The sequence below is a fragment of the Rhinolophus ferrumequinum genome, chromosome 9 (assembly GCF_004115265.2).
Source record: "Rhinolophus ferrumequinum isolate MPI-CBG mRhiFer1 chromosome 9, mRhiFer1_v1.p, whole genome shotgun sequence".
NCBI classification, from domain to species: domain Eukaryota; kingdom Metazoa; phylum Chordata; class Mammalia; order Chiroptera; family Rhinolophidae; genus Rhinolophus; species Rhinolophus ferrumequinum.
In genome coordinates, this window is record NC_046292.1 from 32684788 (window position 1) to 32699465 (window position 14678).

At 53.5% G+C, this 14678-nt stretch overlaps 1 protein-coding gene across 7 annotated transcripts in view; it reads left to right on the top strand.

Annotated features, from left to right (window-relative positions):
- The window catches only part of MAST2 (microtubule associated serine/threonine kinase 2), a 193205-nt gene extending 180131 nt beyond the window's left edge, over positions 1–13074 (top strand). For 6 of the 7 annotated variants that reach the window (XM_033114019.1, XM_033114020.1, XM_033114022.1 and 3 more), the window contains 18 exons: positions 392–524; positions 1312–1373; positions 1663–1748; positions 2184–2392; positions 3426–3564; positions 5442–5574; positions 6346–6511; positions 7053–7154; positions 7423–7545; positions 7722–7831; positions 8174–8328; positions 8561–8844; positions 8933–9127; positions 9744–9970; positions 10123–10245; positions 10654–10790; positions 10998–11191; positions 11507–13074. In XM_033114019.1, the coding sequence (XP_032969910.1) occupies positions 392–524; positions 1312–1373; positions 1663–1748; positions 2184–2392; positions 3426–3564; positions 5442–5574; positions 6346–6511; positions 7053–7154; positions 7423–7545; positions 7722–7831; positions 8174–8328; positions 8561–8844; positions 8933–9127; positions 9744–9970; positions 10123–10245; positions 10654–10790; positions 10998–11191; positions 11507–13017 (4089 nt within the window). In that variant the 3' untranslated portion in view covers positions 13018–13074. The remainder of the gene's footprint in view (positions 1–391; positions 525–1311; positions 1374–1662; positions 1749–2183; positions 2393–3425; positions 3565–5441; positions 5575–6345; positions 6512–7052; positions 7155–7422; positions 7546–7721; positions 7832–8173; positions 8329–8560; positions 8845–8932; positions 9128–9743; positions 9971–10122; positions 10246–10653; positions 10791–10997; positions 11192–11506) is intronic. The other variant, XM_033114021.1, reaches the window with a different exon arrangement.
- The last annotated feature ends 1604 nt before the right edge of the window (positions 13075–14678 follow it).

A 14678-nucleotide genomic window follows, 5' to 3' on the forward strand; every position in this document is an offset into this window, starting at 1 on the left:
CCCAGCTCCAGGGAGAGCTATTGTTCACAGTCTTAGCTGTAGAGGGCGCATCTTACTGGCCCATGTGGGAATCGAACCAGCGGACTTTGTCGTTAGGAGCACTCAGCTCCAACCACCTGAGCCACCGGGCTGGCCCCAAAGCTCTGGTTTTTATTGCTGGGAAGACAGCTATGCTTTGAACGTCCAATCTGGAGCTGACCTGTCAGACAGCTTTGTCCCCATTTGCGTGATCCCTGAATCATGATGTTTCTGGGTATTCAAGGGTAGGGATGACCCATCACAAAGAGAAAGTCTTCTTGTTCATCCTATGCTGGGTGTGGGGTATAATATCAAAGGCCAGCGGCCTCTACTTGTAGCTTTCACCACTGACTACCTCTCTCCCCTGGTACAGGAGTTTGACCCGGAAGAGTTCTACCACCTGTTAGAAGCAGCTGAGGGCCACGCCAAAGAGGGACAAGGGATTAAATGTGACATTCCCCGCTACATCATTAGCCAACTGGGCCTCACACGGGATCCCCTAGAGGGTGAGCATGCTACCTGGTGGCTGCAAAGAGGCCTCCAAGCTCTTAGAGCAGAGAAACCCCTGGAGAAGAGGCTTAGATTGGACAAGGACATGGCACAGCATCGAGGGCCTCAGGGCTATAGTAGGAACCCTGTCTTCTCTGTCATAAAAAAGCCCCTCCTTTGGAATTGTTCACTTCTGCCTGACACAGCTCGATCTGGATTGCCTTGGGCCCCACTGGATTGGATTTAGAGCCTAAGGTCAGAAAAGTTCAACAACAAAAGGACCACAATCGCATTTTCAAACATGGCCATCTCCTCTGCATGCTCGCCTCTCCTGCTGCATCTTACAAGTCGTGTCCTGACTCAGGGTTTCAGAAGATGGTCTCCATTCTTTGGGGCTTCACTCTGAGCCAGTGCGTGAACCGTGGGCTTCCCTGTCCCTGGTCTATCCTTCCCTGCTTCCATGCAGCCCAGCCCCATACAGCAAAGCCAAGTCTTGGCCAAGTGGACTGATAGCCCAGTTTGGGGCCCTGTTTTTCAGGAATTGTCCCAAGTTTGAGGGAAGCTTTATAGAATTTGCCAGGCCCTATAAATGACACTGGATTTTTAGAAATAGGAGTGGCAATACTATGTGGCAAACAAGTCCAAAAGCTGTGACTACAGAGGAGAGCGGCACAGGACCAGATTTGCATCCCAAACTGATGCAGAAAGCATTAATGCGTGTCCTGCATGCACCTGTCATGTGATATGAATGCACTGCTGAGATGCCATGCACACATTTCTCCTGTGTCCTTGCTTTGTTTCTAGAAATGGCCCAGTTGAGCAGCTATGACAGTCCTGATACTCCAGAGACAGATGATTCAGTCGAGGTAAAGATCCTGAGCTTCTGCCCCAATCCTGGAGCCTGAGTCCTGTGAAGCAAAGGACTATGAGTTCTCTTGAAGAGAACATCTGAAGGAGGAGGCGGGTGTGAGTGTGTGGGGGGGGTTGGGGGTGGGGGGTGCGTACACTGCTTGAAAAGTCATTCAGCTCCTGGGGAAGGATGGGCAGGAGCCTGCAGCAGAGCTAAGAGCTGAGCTGATGCTGGGGCCACAGCTTCCCTAAGCACATGGGCTCTGAGAACCATGCCTGCTTCCTGCCTTTTCCCTTGCCTTCCAGGGCCGTGGTGCATCTCTGACATCTAAAAAGACACCCTGTGAAGAGGACTTCGAAACCATTAAGCTCATCAGCAATGGCGCCTATGGGTAAAGGCAGGGGTCAGGGTGTGGCCTGGACTGGAGCTAAGTTAGCTGTTGGGCTCTTCCTTCTAGAAGTATGTGATGCCCAGTCATCTGGGCAGCAGATGCCAGGATGGACCCTCTCCTTCCCGAAACCTCCTAGAGAGTCAAGAGTTCAGTTTCCTCTGATACCTGAGCATTGCTTCTTTCCCGGGCGATTCCCGCTCCTCTTGGGAGCACTCCTCTCGCTGAGCTCTGGGCAAGGGTTGAGCTGTGTCCTCAAGGCTTGTTATATCAGGAAGTTGAGGAGCTCTGTGGGCAGGGGCCCAGATCCTTATTAATAAGCACATCCCTGCTCCCTGTGCTGTGCATTTGTAAGGTGTGAGGTGGGGGGCAGTTGGGCCGCCCCAGCTCTGGATGGTGACGCTGAGCATCCATGGACCGGAATGCACTGTTTCCCAGGGCTGTATTCCTGGTGCGGCACAAGTCCACCCGGCAGCGCTTTGCCATGAAGAAGATCAACAAGCAGAACCTGATCCTGCGGAACCAGATCCAGCAGGCCTTCGTGGAGCGTGACATACTGACTTTTGCCGAGAACCCCTTTGTGGTCAGCATGTTTTGCTCCTTTGAGACCAAGCGCCACCTCTGCATGGTGATGGAGTATGTTGAAGGTACTGAAGGAAAGGTGGTGGCCTGGCATGGAGACCAAGGCACAATCTGACACTTAGCCCTTTGCTGGGACCAATAGCTTCGTATAGGGGTAAAGTTCAGAGCCCAGCTTCCCAGTCTTTGACATTGGTTTTTGCCTTAGGATCTCAGAGACCCATTTGACTATGGTGGGCACAAGGCTCCCTGTCCCTCACAGGGAGAGGGTTCTGCAGCAGTAGCTGCCATGAGGCTGCCCATGTCAGATGCAGTGAGAGGTACTCTGGGACAGGATGTATCAGCCTAGCAAGCTATAGAATCCTGCACCCCAAAAGCACCAGGCAGGAACAAAGGAGTTAGCAGAGCCACAGAAGCCGGGGGTGGGATGCTGGGAGGATTTCATCTGGGCCCTCAGAAAAAAGGAAAGCCACTGCCTTGGTTGATGGCTTGTGAAGGAAACACTACTACCTAAGGCCACACAAAGTGCTCTGGGGATGGAGCAGAAGGTCACCGTGGGGCATAGTTCTGGAGAGGGGCAGCAGCTTGGCTAGTGGCCTTCCGTCTGCCCTTCTCACTGCTGTATATAGCTTCCAAATATATGTTGTCTAAGTCTTCAAGGTGAAGCTGAACAGAACTTTTAATTAGTGGGTGTATGCTGGGAGTTTACAATGTTACTTCACTGAAAAATTAAAGGTCAGCCGACAGGAAGGAAATAAATGAACAATACCGAAGTCTCAGCCAGATGTGTTTACAATATACAGGATTCCCATCCTAAAATAACTTAGTCTTATCCCTACAAGTCAACTTACAGGCATAGAGGCCTGGGTTCCTTCCCACTATGGCCTGAACAGTGGCCTAGACAGCCATTGACCTTACCTCCTGCTCCTCTCCTCACTGTCTCCCACGCATGCCAACAACAGAGGGGCTAGAATCAGTCTCTGTCTAGCACCAGGGTCTTCCCTGAGGCTCTCTCCTCTGGGACCTTACAGACTCTGAGCTTGGGGCCATGTAGAACAGGGAACTGGATCCTTCCTTCATGGTGGTGTGGCCTTATTGCAGGAGGAGACTGTGCCACTCTGCTGAAGAACATCGGGGCCCTGCCTGTCGACATGGTGCGTCTGTACTTCGCAGAAACTGTGCTCGCCCTGGAGTATTTGCACAACTATGGCATCGTGCACCGCGACCTCAAGCCTGACAAGTACGCCCACTATGTGTGTCCCTTGTCCAGGGTCACCCTCTTGAGTCTCTAGATAAATGGAGGTAGACATAGCCTGTTTGAATCGGTACTGGGAAACTGTTCATGTGGGTATCCTTCTAGGCCTTGGGCTTTATCTGCTCTGACCACCCCAAATGCAAAGACCATTGCCAACAAGGTCTGGCAGGGGCATTGTAAAGTTTTGGTGACATGTAAGATCACTGAGGAGCGCTACTCAAGAAACCAAGCAGGAACAAAAGAATCAACATATCTAATAGATGGCTAAAAAAGTGTTCTGATATTTACTGGTATCTACTCTGTGCCAAGCACATTATTATGAACTATAAAATAGTCCCTAGCCTGTAAAACCTAAGTCTAGTGTGGGAGACAGAAATATCTGTGTATAGACTGCTTTTCAGAAGGATTAGTCAGTTGGAAAAAAGTGGGAAGAGCTTTTTAAACCTGGGGAGTGGGATTTGCAAAGGCACATAGGTGTGAGAGAATGTGACCCATTCAGGAACTACAAATAGCACAATGCGACTGAAGCTGAGATTGCTGGTTGCTCGGAGTAGTAAGAGATAAGGCCAGAGGTTAGGCAGGGATTAGATCACCAGGGGTCTTTTTGTTAAGTTTGGGTTTTATTTTAAAGGGTCCTAGAGAGTCTTTCAGAAGCCTATTAACCAAAGGTGTGATAGAATGACATGCTCAGATTTTGGTTTTAGTTTAGGAAAATCAGTCAGTGGACAGAGATGGTGAGACCATTGCAGTAGACCAGTCCAAAACAATGCCTGCACCAGAACAGTCAGGATGGAAAAGAGAGGGATTAGTGTTGGGGAGCAGAAAGGAAATGATAAGGTAGGGGTGGGGGTGCAAAGAGAAGCGAGAGCTCAGAAGGTGTCTGGGATATCGTCCAGATTTCCAGCTTGGGACTGGAGCATGGTGATAAGCCTCCGTAGTGGAAAGTGGCTTTGAAACGAGACAGACCTAAGTTCAAATGACTATTCGTTAACTGTGAGCTCCAGTCTGTGAATCCTCTGAGCCTCATGTTCGTCCTCTTTAAAATGGTGGTAATAATACCTCCTTTTGTTGTGTTAGTCACTATATAAGACCTTTCAGGAGCCAGAATATTTTTATAAATAATCAGTAAAGCACTTATCACAGAGCTCAGTAGGTAACAGAGATTATTGTTTTTCACTGAGACAAGGACCAGTTAGTTAGGAGGCATTACTTTGTTTTGGACAAGTTGAGTTTGTGCTGCCTGTAAAACATCTGGGCAGTTAGTAGGCGTGGAGCTGTAGAAGTCAGGGCCATAGGTACTGACTCGGGAATCGCAGAGTAAAGGGGTCACAGAGTACAGCCTTTGCACAAAATGAAATGTGAAGGATGAAGAGAGACAATTCTCTGTGAGAGCCTATTTCTCGTTTCTCCCAACCAACCCTCCTTGTAAGACCAACCATGGACATGGAACAAGAGTATGTGCCCCACTTCTTTCTCCCCGAGTCAGGGTATTGTGAACCACCCAGGTGAAGAAATGGGACTGGAAATGGCGAGAGCCATAGGATGAGGCTGATCATTCTGTGGAAGAAAGTCTGTTCCTCAGCTGGCTGACACCTGCCCCCAGTATAGAATACAGCTGAGTGCGATAAACCGATGAGCTGGGGGAATGGGCGAAAGGCAGGTTAGTTGCTTATGCAGAATGCACAGGGCCAGAACTATTTATTAGAACTTTCACAGCTGCCTGTCCCCCTTCTGAAGCTACCCTGCTCAGGTCCCCCAGTTAGTCCATAAAAGCCTGAGTGGGAAAATTTGGCGCATACTAAAATCAGCACTCTTAGCAAACTAGGAAGTCAGTCCATCCTTCCGTTTCTCTGGTTTTTTAGCCTCCTGATTACATCCATGGGGCACATCAAGCTCACTGACTTTGGCCTTTCTAAAATTGGCCTCATGAGTCTGACAACAAACTTATACGAGGGCCACATTGAAAAGGATGCCCGGGAGTTCCTGGACAAGCAGGTAAGAAAGGATGGTTGAGACTTTGGGGGTTGAATTTCAAGCCTTAGAATAAGGACTGGGGGCCACGTGTTTACCCTGTAGGACTGGGAGCTCCTATCTTTTTCACCTGTTGGTTGGTTCTAGGGAGACAGTGAGATAGGGAGCACATTTGGAAAATAGGGTGGACCATGAGAATCATATAGATATAAAATCCAAGATCATCTTCCTCCTCAGGGTTTGGAGAAAACAGGCCACATAACAATTGACACTCTGAGAGACTGGTATGAGATCAGCCCTGACCCTCCTAGCCTCACTCCAGGGCAAAGCTCTCCTGGAGCCTGTCGTTCTCGGAACACAGCTCTGAATGTCCACTGCGCTGTGGCCCAACTCCCTGAGAGTAGCTTCTGGATGTTCTCTGCTTTCACATTTCAGGTTTTGACTTTTCACAAGTTACTGTAGTAGTCACGTGACTGTAGGATCTGTTCTTTGGGAGTCTAGAGGGCAAAGGCCACTTGTGGGATAGGGACCAGTTGTCAGAAGGTGTTGAGGGATCAGGAGTGGTGGTTCCAGGCTAGAATTAGATGTTTTGGGTAGTTAGGAAATAAAGTCACCCCACTATCAGTTCCAACTCTGGTACCCTGGGGCTCCTGTGGATCTTTTTCATTAACCAAAGTTAGCTGTCTTCATTCAAAGACTTTTTTACCCCCGAGGTGGGACCATCCTCACCCCTCCTACTGTCAAGCCAATGAGCTGCCTCAGGATGCTGAGCCAGCCTGGCTTCTCTGTGCCCAGGTATGCGGGACCCCGGAGTACATTGCGCCCGAGGTGATCCTACGACAGGGGTATGGGAAGCCAGTGGATTGGTGGGCCATGGGCGTAATCCTGTATGAGTTCCTGGTGGGTTGCGTCCCATTCTTTGGAGACACTCCGGAGGAGCTCTTTGGGCAAGTCATCAGTGGTAAGTATCATCACCCTGGCCCTCTGGGGAGGCAGAGTCTGGATCCCCAAATACGATTTATGCACGTACCTCTGAGGTTTATGAGTTCTTGTTCTGGGTTCATGTGTGTTTACTCAGTATGCTTGCCTCTTAGATGTGTGTGCACACAGGCGTACTGTGTGTCACCTGTGGCTTGTTCTGCTGTGTTCATGTGTCTCCATATGTGTATATCCTGTGAGTGCACGTGAGTGTCTGGAGTGTAAAAGCAGACTGAGCTGGAGCTTCAGGACAGAGAAGTCACTGCTTTGCAGTGCCCACCCAGGATTAAAGAGCAAGCCATGGTGTTGGGTGTGTGAGCCTCCCCCCCCAGGAGAACAGGAAACTGCAGAACTTAAGGAATCGGGGCCCCAGCCAGGCTTTCAGGGGCTCTATGCTGGGCCTTTTATGCCTCCTTACCCTTATCCTATCTGAGGACCATCTTCGCCATCTCCTCACTCTGCCTACAAATTCTGAGACCCTTCTCTTGCTCACTCATTTCCCCCTCACCCCAATAACTCTTCAGAAGAGATTGTGTGGCCTGAGGGGGATGATGCACTGCCGCCAGACGCCCAGGACCTCACCTCTAAACTGCTCCACCAGAACCCTCTGGAGAGACTGGGTACAGGTAGGACAGTGCTCACTAACCTTTCTCACCACCTGGAAGAGGGAGGAGGAGGGCTGAGTCCATGCAACCGGGAGGTTCAGGCTTTAGGTTTGAGCAGTGCCTCTGGATCCTGAAACTGCCCTGTTCGCTCTGGGCAGAGGAGCTTGGAACGTGCTGAGGCTGAGGCCTCTGGGCCTTGCCGCTTGCAGTCTGGGTTCTCCTTGGACTTGCTGAGGTGGACTCCACCCAGCGCGTCCTGCGCCCTTGCCCACACCCTCCGTGTCCACAGGCAGTGCCTATGAAGTGAAGCAGCATCCATTCTTTACCGGTCTGGACTGGACAGGACTGCTTCGCCAGAAGGCTGAATTTATTCCTCAGCTGGAGTCAGAGGATGATACCAGCTACTTTGACAGTAAGGCCATCGGTGGGATGGGGACGAGTGGGGCTCCTACCTGTTTGCCCAGAAATACCTGTGTACCCTGAAGTTGGCATTGGGAGCAACTTCTTCAGGCCCTCCTAAGGTCTGATTGGCTCAAAAGGAGGCTACCACCAGGGGCCTCTGAAGGGGACTGTCCTGTGTCTGTCCAGCCCGCTCAGATCGATACCAGCACATGGAGTCGGAGGACGAGGAGGAAGTGAGTGAGGACGGCTGCCTGGAGATCCGCCAGTTCTCCTCCTGCTCTCCGAGGTTTAGCAAGGTATGACTGAGGCAGGCCCAGGCTGGGTGGAGAAGGCTGGAGGATTGAGAGAAGAGGACCTGGCAAGGGATATGGCTGGTGCAGGCGGAGGGAGGTCAAAGGAGGACAGGGTTGGCTGAGCCTGCATATGACAGATCCATCTAGAACCACGCCAGGCCCTGACCTAGGAGATGCCAGGTCACACTAGCAGAATAGCTGTTTCCTCTAAGATTCAGCTGGTATGTGTGAGAGAGGGAAGGGGAGAACTGGTTCAAATTTCTGGGTTTCACGTTCCAAGGATACTTTCCCTCTTTGGTCGGGGTCTGTTGGAGCCCGTCCCTGGCACATCTTCTGTGCCCACAGGTGTCCAGTAGCATGGAGCGGCTCTCACTGCTTGATGAGCGCCGCACACCACCCCCCACCAAGCGCAGCCTGAGCGAGGAGAAGGAAGACCGCTCCGATGGCCTGGCGGGGCTGAAGGGCCGAGACCGGAGCTGGGTGATTGGCTCCCCTGAGATGTGAGCACCCAGAGCTCACCTAGGGTGGGGCGGCACAGCGGTCCAGCAGTTGTCACAGATTATGGGCGAGATTCAGATGCTGGGGGGGTGCTCGTGGCAGTGAGGGCTTATTCACAGAATGGCTCTTGGAGGAACGTCTGAGGAGGAGAGTTCTGTGAGCCCCTGAGGGAGCCTGGGCTGGAGGAGGGAGACCACCCGCCTGGAGTCTCATCTTAGGCCTTGTGTACCACAGATTGCGGAAGCGGCTGTCGGTGTCTGAGTCATCCCACACAGAGAGTGACTCAAGCCCTCCACTGACAGTGCGACGCCGCTGCTCAGGCCTCCTGGATACACCTCGATTCCCTGAGGGCCCTGAGGAGGCTAGCAGCACCCCCAGGAAGCAGCAACAGGAGGGCACATGGCTTCTGACACCTCTACCGGGAGAAGGGGTATCTGGGCGTATTCCTGAACAACCAGTGGAACGGCAGCTGAGGCTGGATGACGAGCCTGTGAGCCAGAGCAGTGGGTCCAGTCCAGGTAGGGCCCAGGCTGGAGGATACTGCAGGGAGGCGGAGAGGGGAGGCTCGGCTGCATTGCAGATCTCATGGCTCACTTGGGCCCACAGCCATGGAGACGGGAGGCCATGGGATGCCACAGCTGGCTGAAGGAGCCACAGCCAAGGCCATCAGTGACCTGGCGGTGCGCAGGGCCCGCCACCGGCTGCTCTCTGGGGACTCTATAGAAAAGCGCACCGCTCGTCCCATCAACAAAGTGATCAAGTCTGCCTCAGCCACAGCCCTGTCCCTCCTCATCCCTGCAGGTGAGACCCTGGGCAACTAAGATGAATCTCACAGGAAGGGTCTTGGAATCTCTGTGGGCCTGTGGCTGGGGTCTGCACAGGGCAGGTGTGTCTGTGCATTGCATGTCACTACTGCCCCTTTGTTAGGAGACGAGAGGTCTCTAAAGGTGTGCATTGGTGTCTGGGGTTGTATGTGTGTCCCACAAGGCAGAATAGCACCATGTAACAAGTACAGGCTCTGAGACACAGAGCTTATTTTCAAATTCTGGCTCCATCACTAAATGGCTCTTGACCTTGAAGAAGTTGCTTAACCCCTCTGAGCCTCAAGTTCCTCGTCAAAAAAATATGGATGGTTATTAGTAGTGGTGGCTCATAGGGTAATTGTGATATTTAAATATGTATGAAAAGGTTTATATGGTCCCTGCTACGTATACGAGCAAGCACTCGGTAAATGCTAGCTGTCAGTCGTCATCACCTCTGGGGGTCTGGGTATAGGGGCTGTGCTGCCGAAAGGCCGTAGGGAGCACGTGCCTGGGCTCGGGCTCCGGCTCTGACTAGAGCTGGGTGGGACCCACAGCCTAGACCAGGGGCCGGTCTGGGACCATGGCCCACTAAGTCCTGGCTTCTCCTTCTCCAGAACACCACACCTGCTCTCCACTGGCCAGCCCCATGTCCCCACATTCCCAGTCATCCAACCCGTCATCCAGGGACTCTTCTCCAAGCAGGGACTTCTTGCCAGCCCTTGGCAACTCGAGGTCCCCCATCATCATCCACCGTGCTGGCAAGAAGTATGGCTTCACCCTGCGGGCCATCCGTGTCTACATGGGTGACTCGGACGTCTACACTGTGCACCACATGGTGTGGGTATGTCCGGCCCCCGGGCCTGCTGTCTCAGCTCCATCACTCCTCTTCTTCCCCTTACTAAGGCCTGTCTGTCCCCGCCCCATCCCTGCCCACATTACCGTCAGGGGTCATGCCCAGGCTCCAGGCTGAGGACTGTTCTCTTCCTGGTGCAGCACGTGGAGGATGGAGGTCCAGCCAGTGAGGCAGGGCTTCGTCAGGGTGACCTCATCACTCACGTCAACGGGGAGCCTGTGCACGGGCTGGTGCACACAGACGTGGTGGAGCTGATCCTCAAGGTCAGTGCTGGGTGTGCAGCCTCCGGAGTCCAGCTGGCCAGAGGGGACTGGGAGAGTCGGCCATACATACACCTGGCACTGAGGACAGATACACGTACACATGGGACTTGGTTGTGGCCATGACGGGGGGTTTTCACTGGAAGGCAGCACCCTCACTGACCAAGGCCCAGGGAGCCTTCTGAGCTGTGGGTAGAACTAGAGAACAGGAAGAGTGAGCCTCTTCTCTCCCTCGCCAACCCCAAACCACTTGGGCGCTAGTTGGAGCCATTTTCTAACCTGAGAAGAGAGAAGACGGGTCTGTGGTTCAGACATGTTGAAGGCAGAGCCATGGTCTAGCCACGCCCAGGGACAGGGATGGGGGCAAGAGTATGGCTACCACCTTAGCCTGGGTCATGCTCTGTTCCCCAGAGTGGAAACAAGGTGTCTATTTCAACAACTCCCCTGGAGAACACATCCATTAAGGTGGGGCCAGCTCGGAAAGGCAGCTACAAGGCCAAGATGGCCAGAAGGAGCAAGCGGAGCCGGGGCAAGGATGGGCAAGAAAGGTGAGCAGGACTTAGCCCGAGGGTCTGCTCTGAGCCAGGCTGTGGTGAGAGAGAGAGAGAGGGAGGGGGAGGGGGAGGGAGGGGAGGGGGAGGGGGGAGGGGAGGGGGAGGGGGAGGGGGAGGGAGAGAGAGAGAGAGAGAGAGAGAGAGAGAGAGAGAGAGATGCCCAGTACACCAGCTCAGACAGCCTTTGACCCTTGTCTGCAGCAAAAAAAGGAGCTCCCTATTCCGGAAGATCACCAAGCAGGCATCCCTGCTTCACACCAGCCGCAGCCTGTCTTCCCTTAACCGCTCTTTGTCATCAGGGGAGAGCGGGCCGGGCTCTCCCACACACAGCCACAGCCTTTCCCCCCGATCTCCCACTCAGGGCTACCGGGCGACCCCTGATGCTGTGCATTCAGGTAGGAAGGGCTCCCTGCAGATGGTAGAGACGGCCCCCGGGAGGTAGGCAAGTGCCTGGGCCTTCTGTGCTTCTAGTGAGAAGCACCAGTGGTCCCACTCTGAAACCCTTGCTTACCCCACCTCCTGAAAGATCCAGCAGCCTTGGGGAGGAGGTAACAGGGTGGAGGTGACTGCATTTCTGGAGCCTGGACTCAGGTTCACTGGTGGGGAGGTACCCTTGATCCTGTGACATTCCAGGGCTAATCTCTGCCTTGCCCCTCAGTCACTTCTAACAGCTAACATTGCTCTGCCTTTGTCTGTCTGTTTGTACAAAGTGGGAGGGAATTCGTCACAGAGCAGCTCCCCCAGCTCCAGCGTGCCCAGCTCTCCAGCCGGCTCTGGGCACACACGGCCCAGCTCCCTGCACGGTCTGGCACCCAAGCTGCAACGCCAGTACCGCTCTCCACGGCGCAAGTCAGCAGGCAGCATCCCACTGTCACCACTGGCCCACACCCCTTCTCCGCCGCCAGCTGCTTCACCCCAGCGCTCCCCATCACCCCTGTCTGGCCATGGAACCCAGGCTCTCCCCACCAAGCTTCACTTGTCGCCTCCCCTAGGCAGACAACTCTCACGTCCCAAGAGTGTGGAGCCACCCCGCTCACCACTACTTAAGAGGGTACAGTCAGCTGAGAAACTGGCGGCTGCACTTGCTGCTTCTGAGAAGAAACTAGCCACTTCTCGAAAACATAGCCTTGACCTGTCCCACCCTGAGCTAAAGAAGGAACTGCCACCCAGGGAAGTCAGCCCTCTGGAGGTAGTTGGGACCAGGAGTGTACTGTCCGGGAAGGGGACTTTGCCAGGGAAGGGGGTGCTACAGCCTGCTCCCTCACGGGCCCTGGGCACCCTCCGACAGGACCGGGCTGAACGGCGAGAGTCACTGCAGAAGCAGGAAGCCATCCGTGAAGTTGACTCTTCAGAGGATGACACCGATGAGGGGCCTGAGAACAGCCAAGGTGTGCAGGAGCCACGCGTGGTACCTAATCCAGAAGTGGGCCAGGATCCACCCCTCAGAGGAGAGGGTGAGGAAGAAGATGCCTTCTTGCCCAGGGAGCCCAGGAGCCAGGGCCCAGTGGTCCCAGGCCTGCTGACGGGGATCACACTGGAGCCTCCCAGGATGGCAGGCCCTGGCGTCCCCAAGAGGAGGCTTGGCATCCCATACGTCTTTGAGGAGGCTGCCAGTTCCTTGTCACCAGCTTCCAGCCTGAGTAGGGCTGGACCCACAGACCCTATCCCCACTGAAGGCAGCCTGAAGGCCCAGCACCTCCACACCCAGGCACTAACAGCACTTTGTCCCAGCCCTTCAGGACTCATCCCCACCAGTTGCCCTGCTGCTTCCTCCATCTCTGGAGAGCCAGGCCAATGGTCCTGGAAATTCCTTATTGAGAGCCCAGACCGGGCCTCCTCAAGCAGAAAGGCAACAGTGGAAGGTAGGCTGGCCAGTTCGGAAACCACAACTCCAGCTCACTCTAAGAACCCGTCTCCCAGGCAGGAGGGGAAGTCCTGGCCACCCACTGCCCCCGGCCTGGCCCATCCACCTTCTGAGCTTCCCAGCCAAAGCTGGCTGTGGAAGCCTGAGTGTGCACAAACAGAGAAAGAAGGGCCAGCCCTGGGCATCACCAAAGTGCCTGATGCCTCAGGTGACAGGAGGCAGAACGTTCCATGCAGAAGCTGCCCTCTCACCCAAGAGCCTGGGCCCAGCCTGCTCCAGAGGGGCCAAGACCCAGGCGGCCCTCAAAAGCTTCAGGACTTGGCACTGACACCTGAGGAGCTTTTAAAGCAAACATAGCATTTGTTTGCCATTTCTTGCTCTCAGACCTGTGTAATACACGCTCTTGGAAACCATCTTTGTCTTTTGCTTCTTTCTTTTAGTCAACACAAATATAATTCAAGGTCCTATGTTGCTGCAGATAACAGAGTGGTGAATAAGACAGTTTCCATTTTCAGGGGAAGGGTCATCTAACTCAGCTTTAGCTTTCCAGAGATTATGCCATCTGAGCTCAAACCTGAAAGAAAGGTGATAGGTTGTAGTTTGCTGGGTTAGAAGAGTGGGAATTAGTATAAGAAAGAATTTCCAGGCAGAGAGTACAGCACTTAACCATGTATTATACCTGGTGTGTTCAAGGAACCAAAAGCATGGGTCAGAGCTAACAGTCTTCCAGGAGTTTAGACTTTCTGTAGGCAATGGGGACCCCGAGAAGGCCCTGTAGTGACCAATATTCCTGCTATATAGATCAGCGAACTCAGGTTTTCAGGTATTAACATACCCAAGACCATAAAGCTTGGGCAGAGCTAGGATTAGAACCTAGGTATCCACTGATGCCAGAACCCGCATATATATCCCAAATTGGAATGCCTCTTAGTCAGAAAATGAGAAGGAAAAAAGGTGGACAGAGGTGAGGAGTTGAACTTGGGATCTATTTAGAGGTATTTGTGGGACATCCAGAAAGTAATTGGATGCATGGGTTTAGAACTCAGGGAAATCTAGACTAAAGCTAGAAATCTGAGAGCCATCAATGTATCAATAGTAATACACTGAGGAGCACTAACATTTAAGGCAAAGAAAGAAGACAGAAAAGGCAGACAGAAGAGAGCCATAAAACCCGAGAAAAAGGAAAGTTTTAAGATGGAGAAAGAAGTTACATGGTAAAATGCTGAGGCCAGGTGAAAATAGAGAACACTGTCTGTATTTAGTAATAAGGCCTGAATGTTTGTGGCCAGCGAGCCCTTTCTGGGCTATTGTCAGGCAGGCCTCAGCACTGGAGGCCCACCGAGTAGAACGGTGCTGGGTGGGTGGGTGGGTGGTGTGGAAGGGTGAGGAGGAGTGAAGAGATGGCGTCACAGGAGCAGGGAGCAGAGCTGTGGTGGAGTGCCAATGCTAAGAGACTGCCTCCATGGTGCTGCAGGACTTGCAAAACTGCTGTCTTGCACTAAGTGACCTATAATCCAACGCTGAGGTCCAAAGGAGAGGCGTCAAGAGGCCTGGACACAGGAAAAGGCCTCTGGGCCACCGGCCGGGCACCGCATGCACCGCAGCTCTTCATCACCCTGCATGGGGAAGGCTGTGGCCGCCAGAGGGCGCGCCCTGCCCGTGGTGGCAGAGCCCACCTGGGAGGTCTGGTCCCTCAGCCCTCTAGTCCTCTCTTGAACTCACTTCCTCCTTCAGTCATTCATTAACAGCTGACCCTCAGACAACCTGTACTGGGTGCTGGGAACACAGGTAACAGGTTGCCTGGGGGAGCCCCCCGTGGTATCAGGATCTGGTTAGAAGCACCATACTACAGGTGAAGGGGCTGGGGCAGGTACATCCTGCAGCGGTTCCTGGAGGGAGGAACTGCCCCCTTAGGAGGTTGGAAATGGGGGGGTGGGGGAGGTTGGGAGGAGTAGGCACAGAGATGTTAAGTATCCTGTACAGCACAGGGCAACTGCCCCAAGTACCAGAGGTGTCCC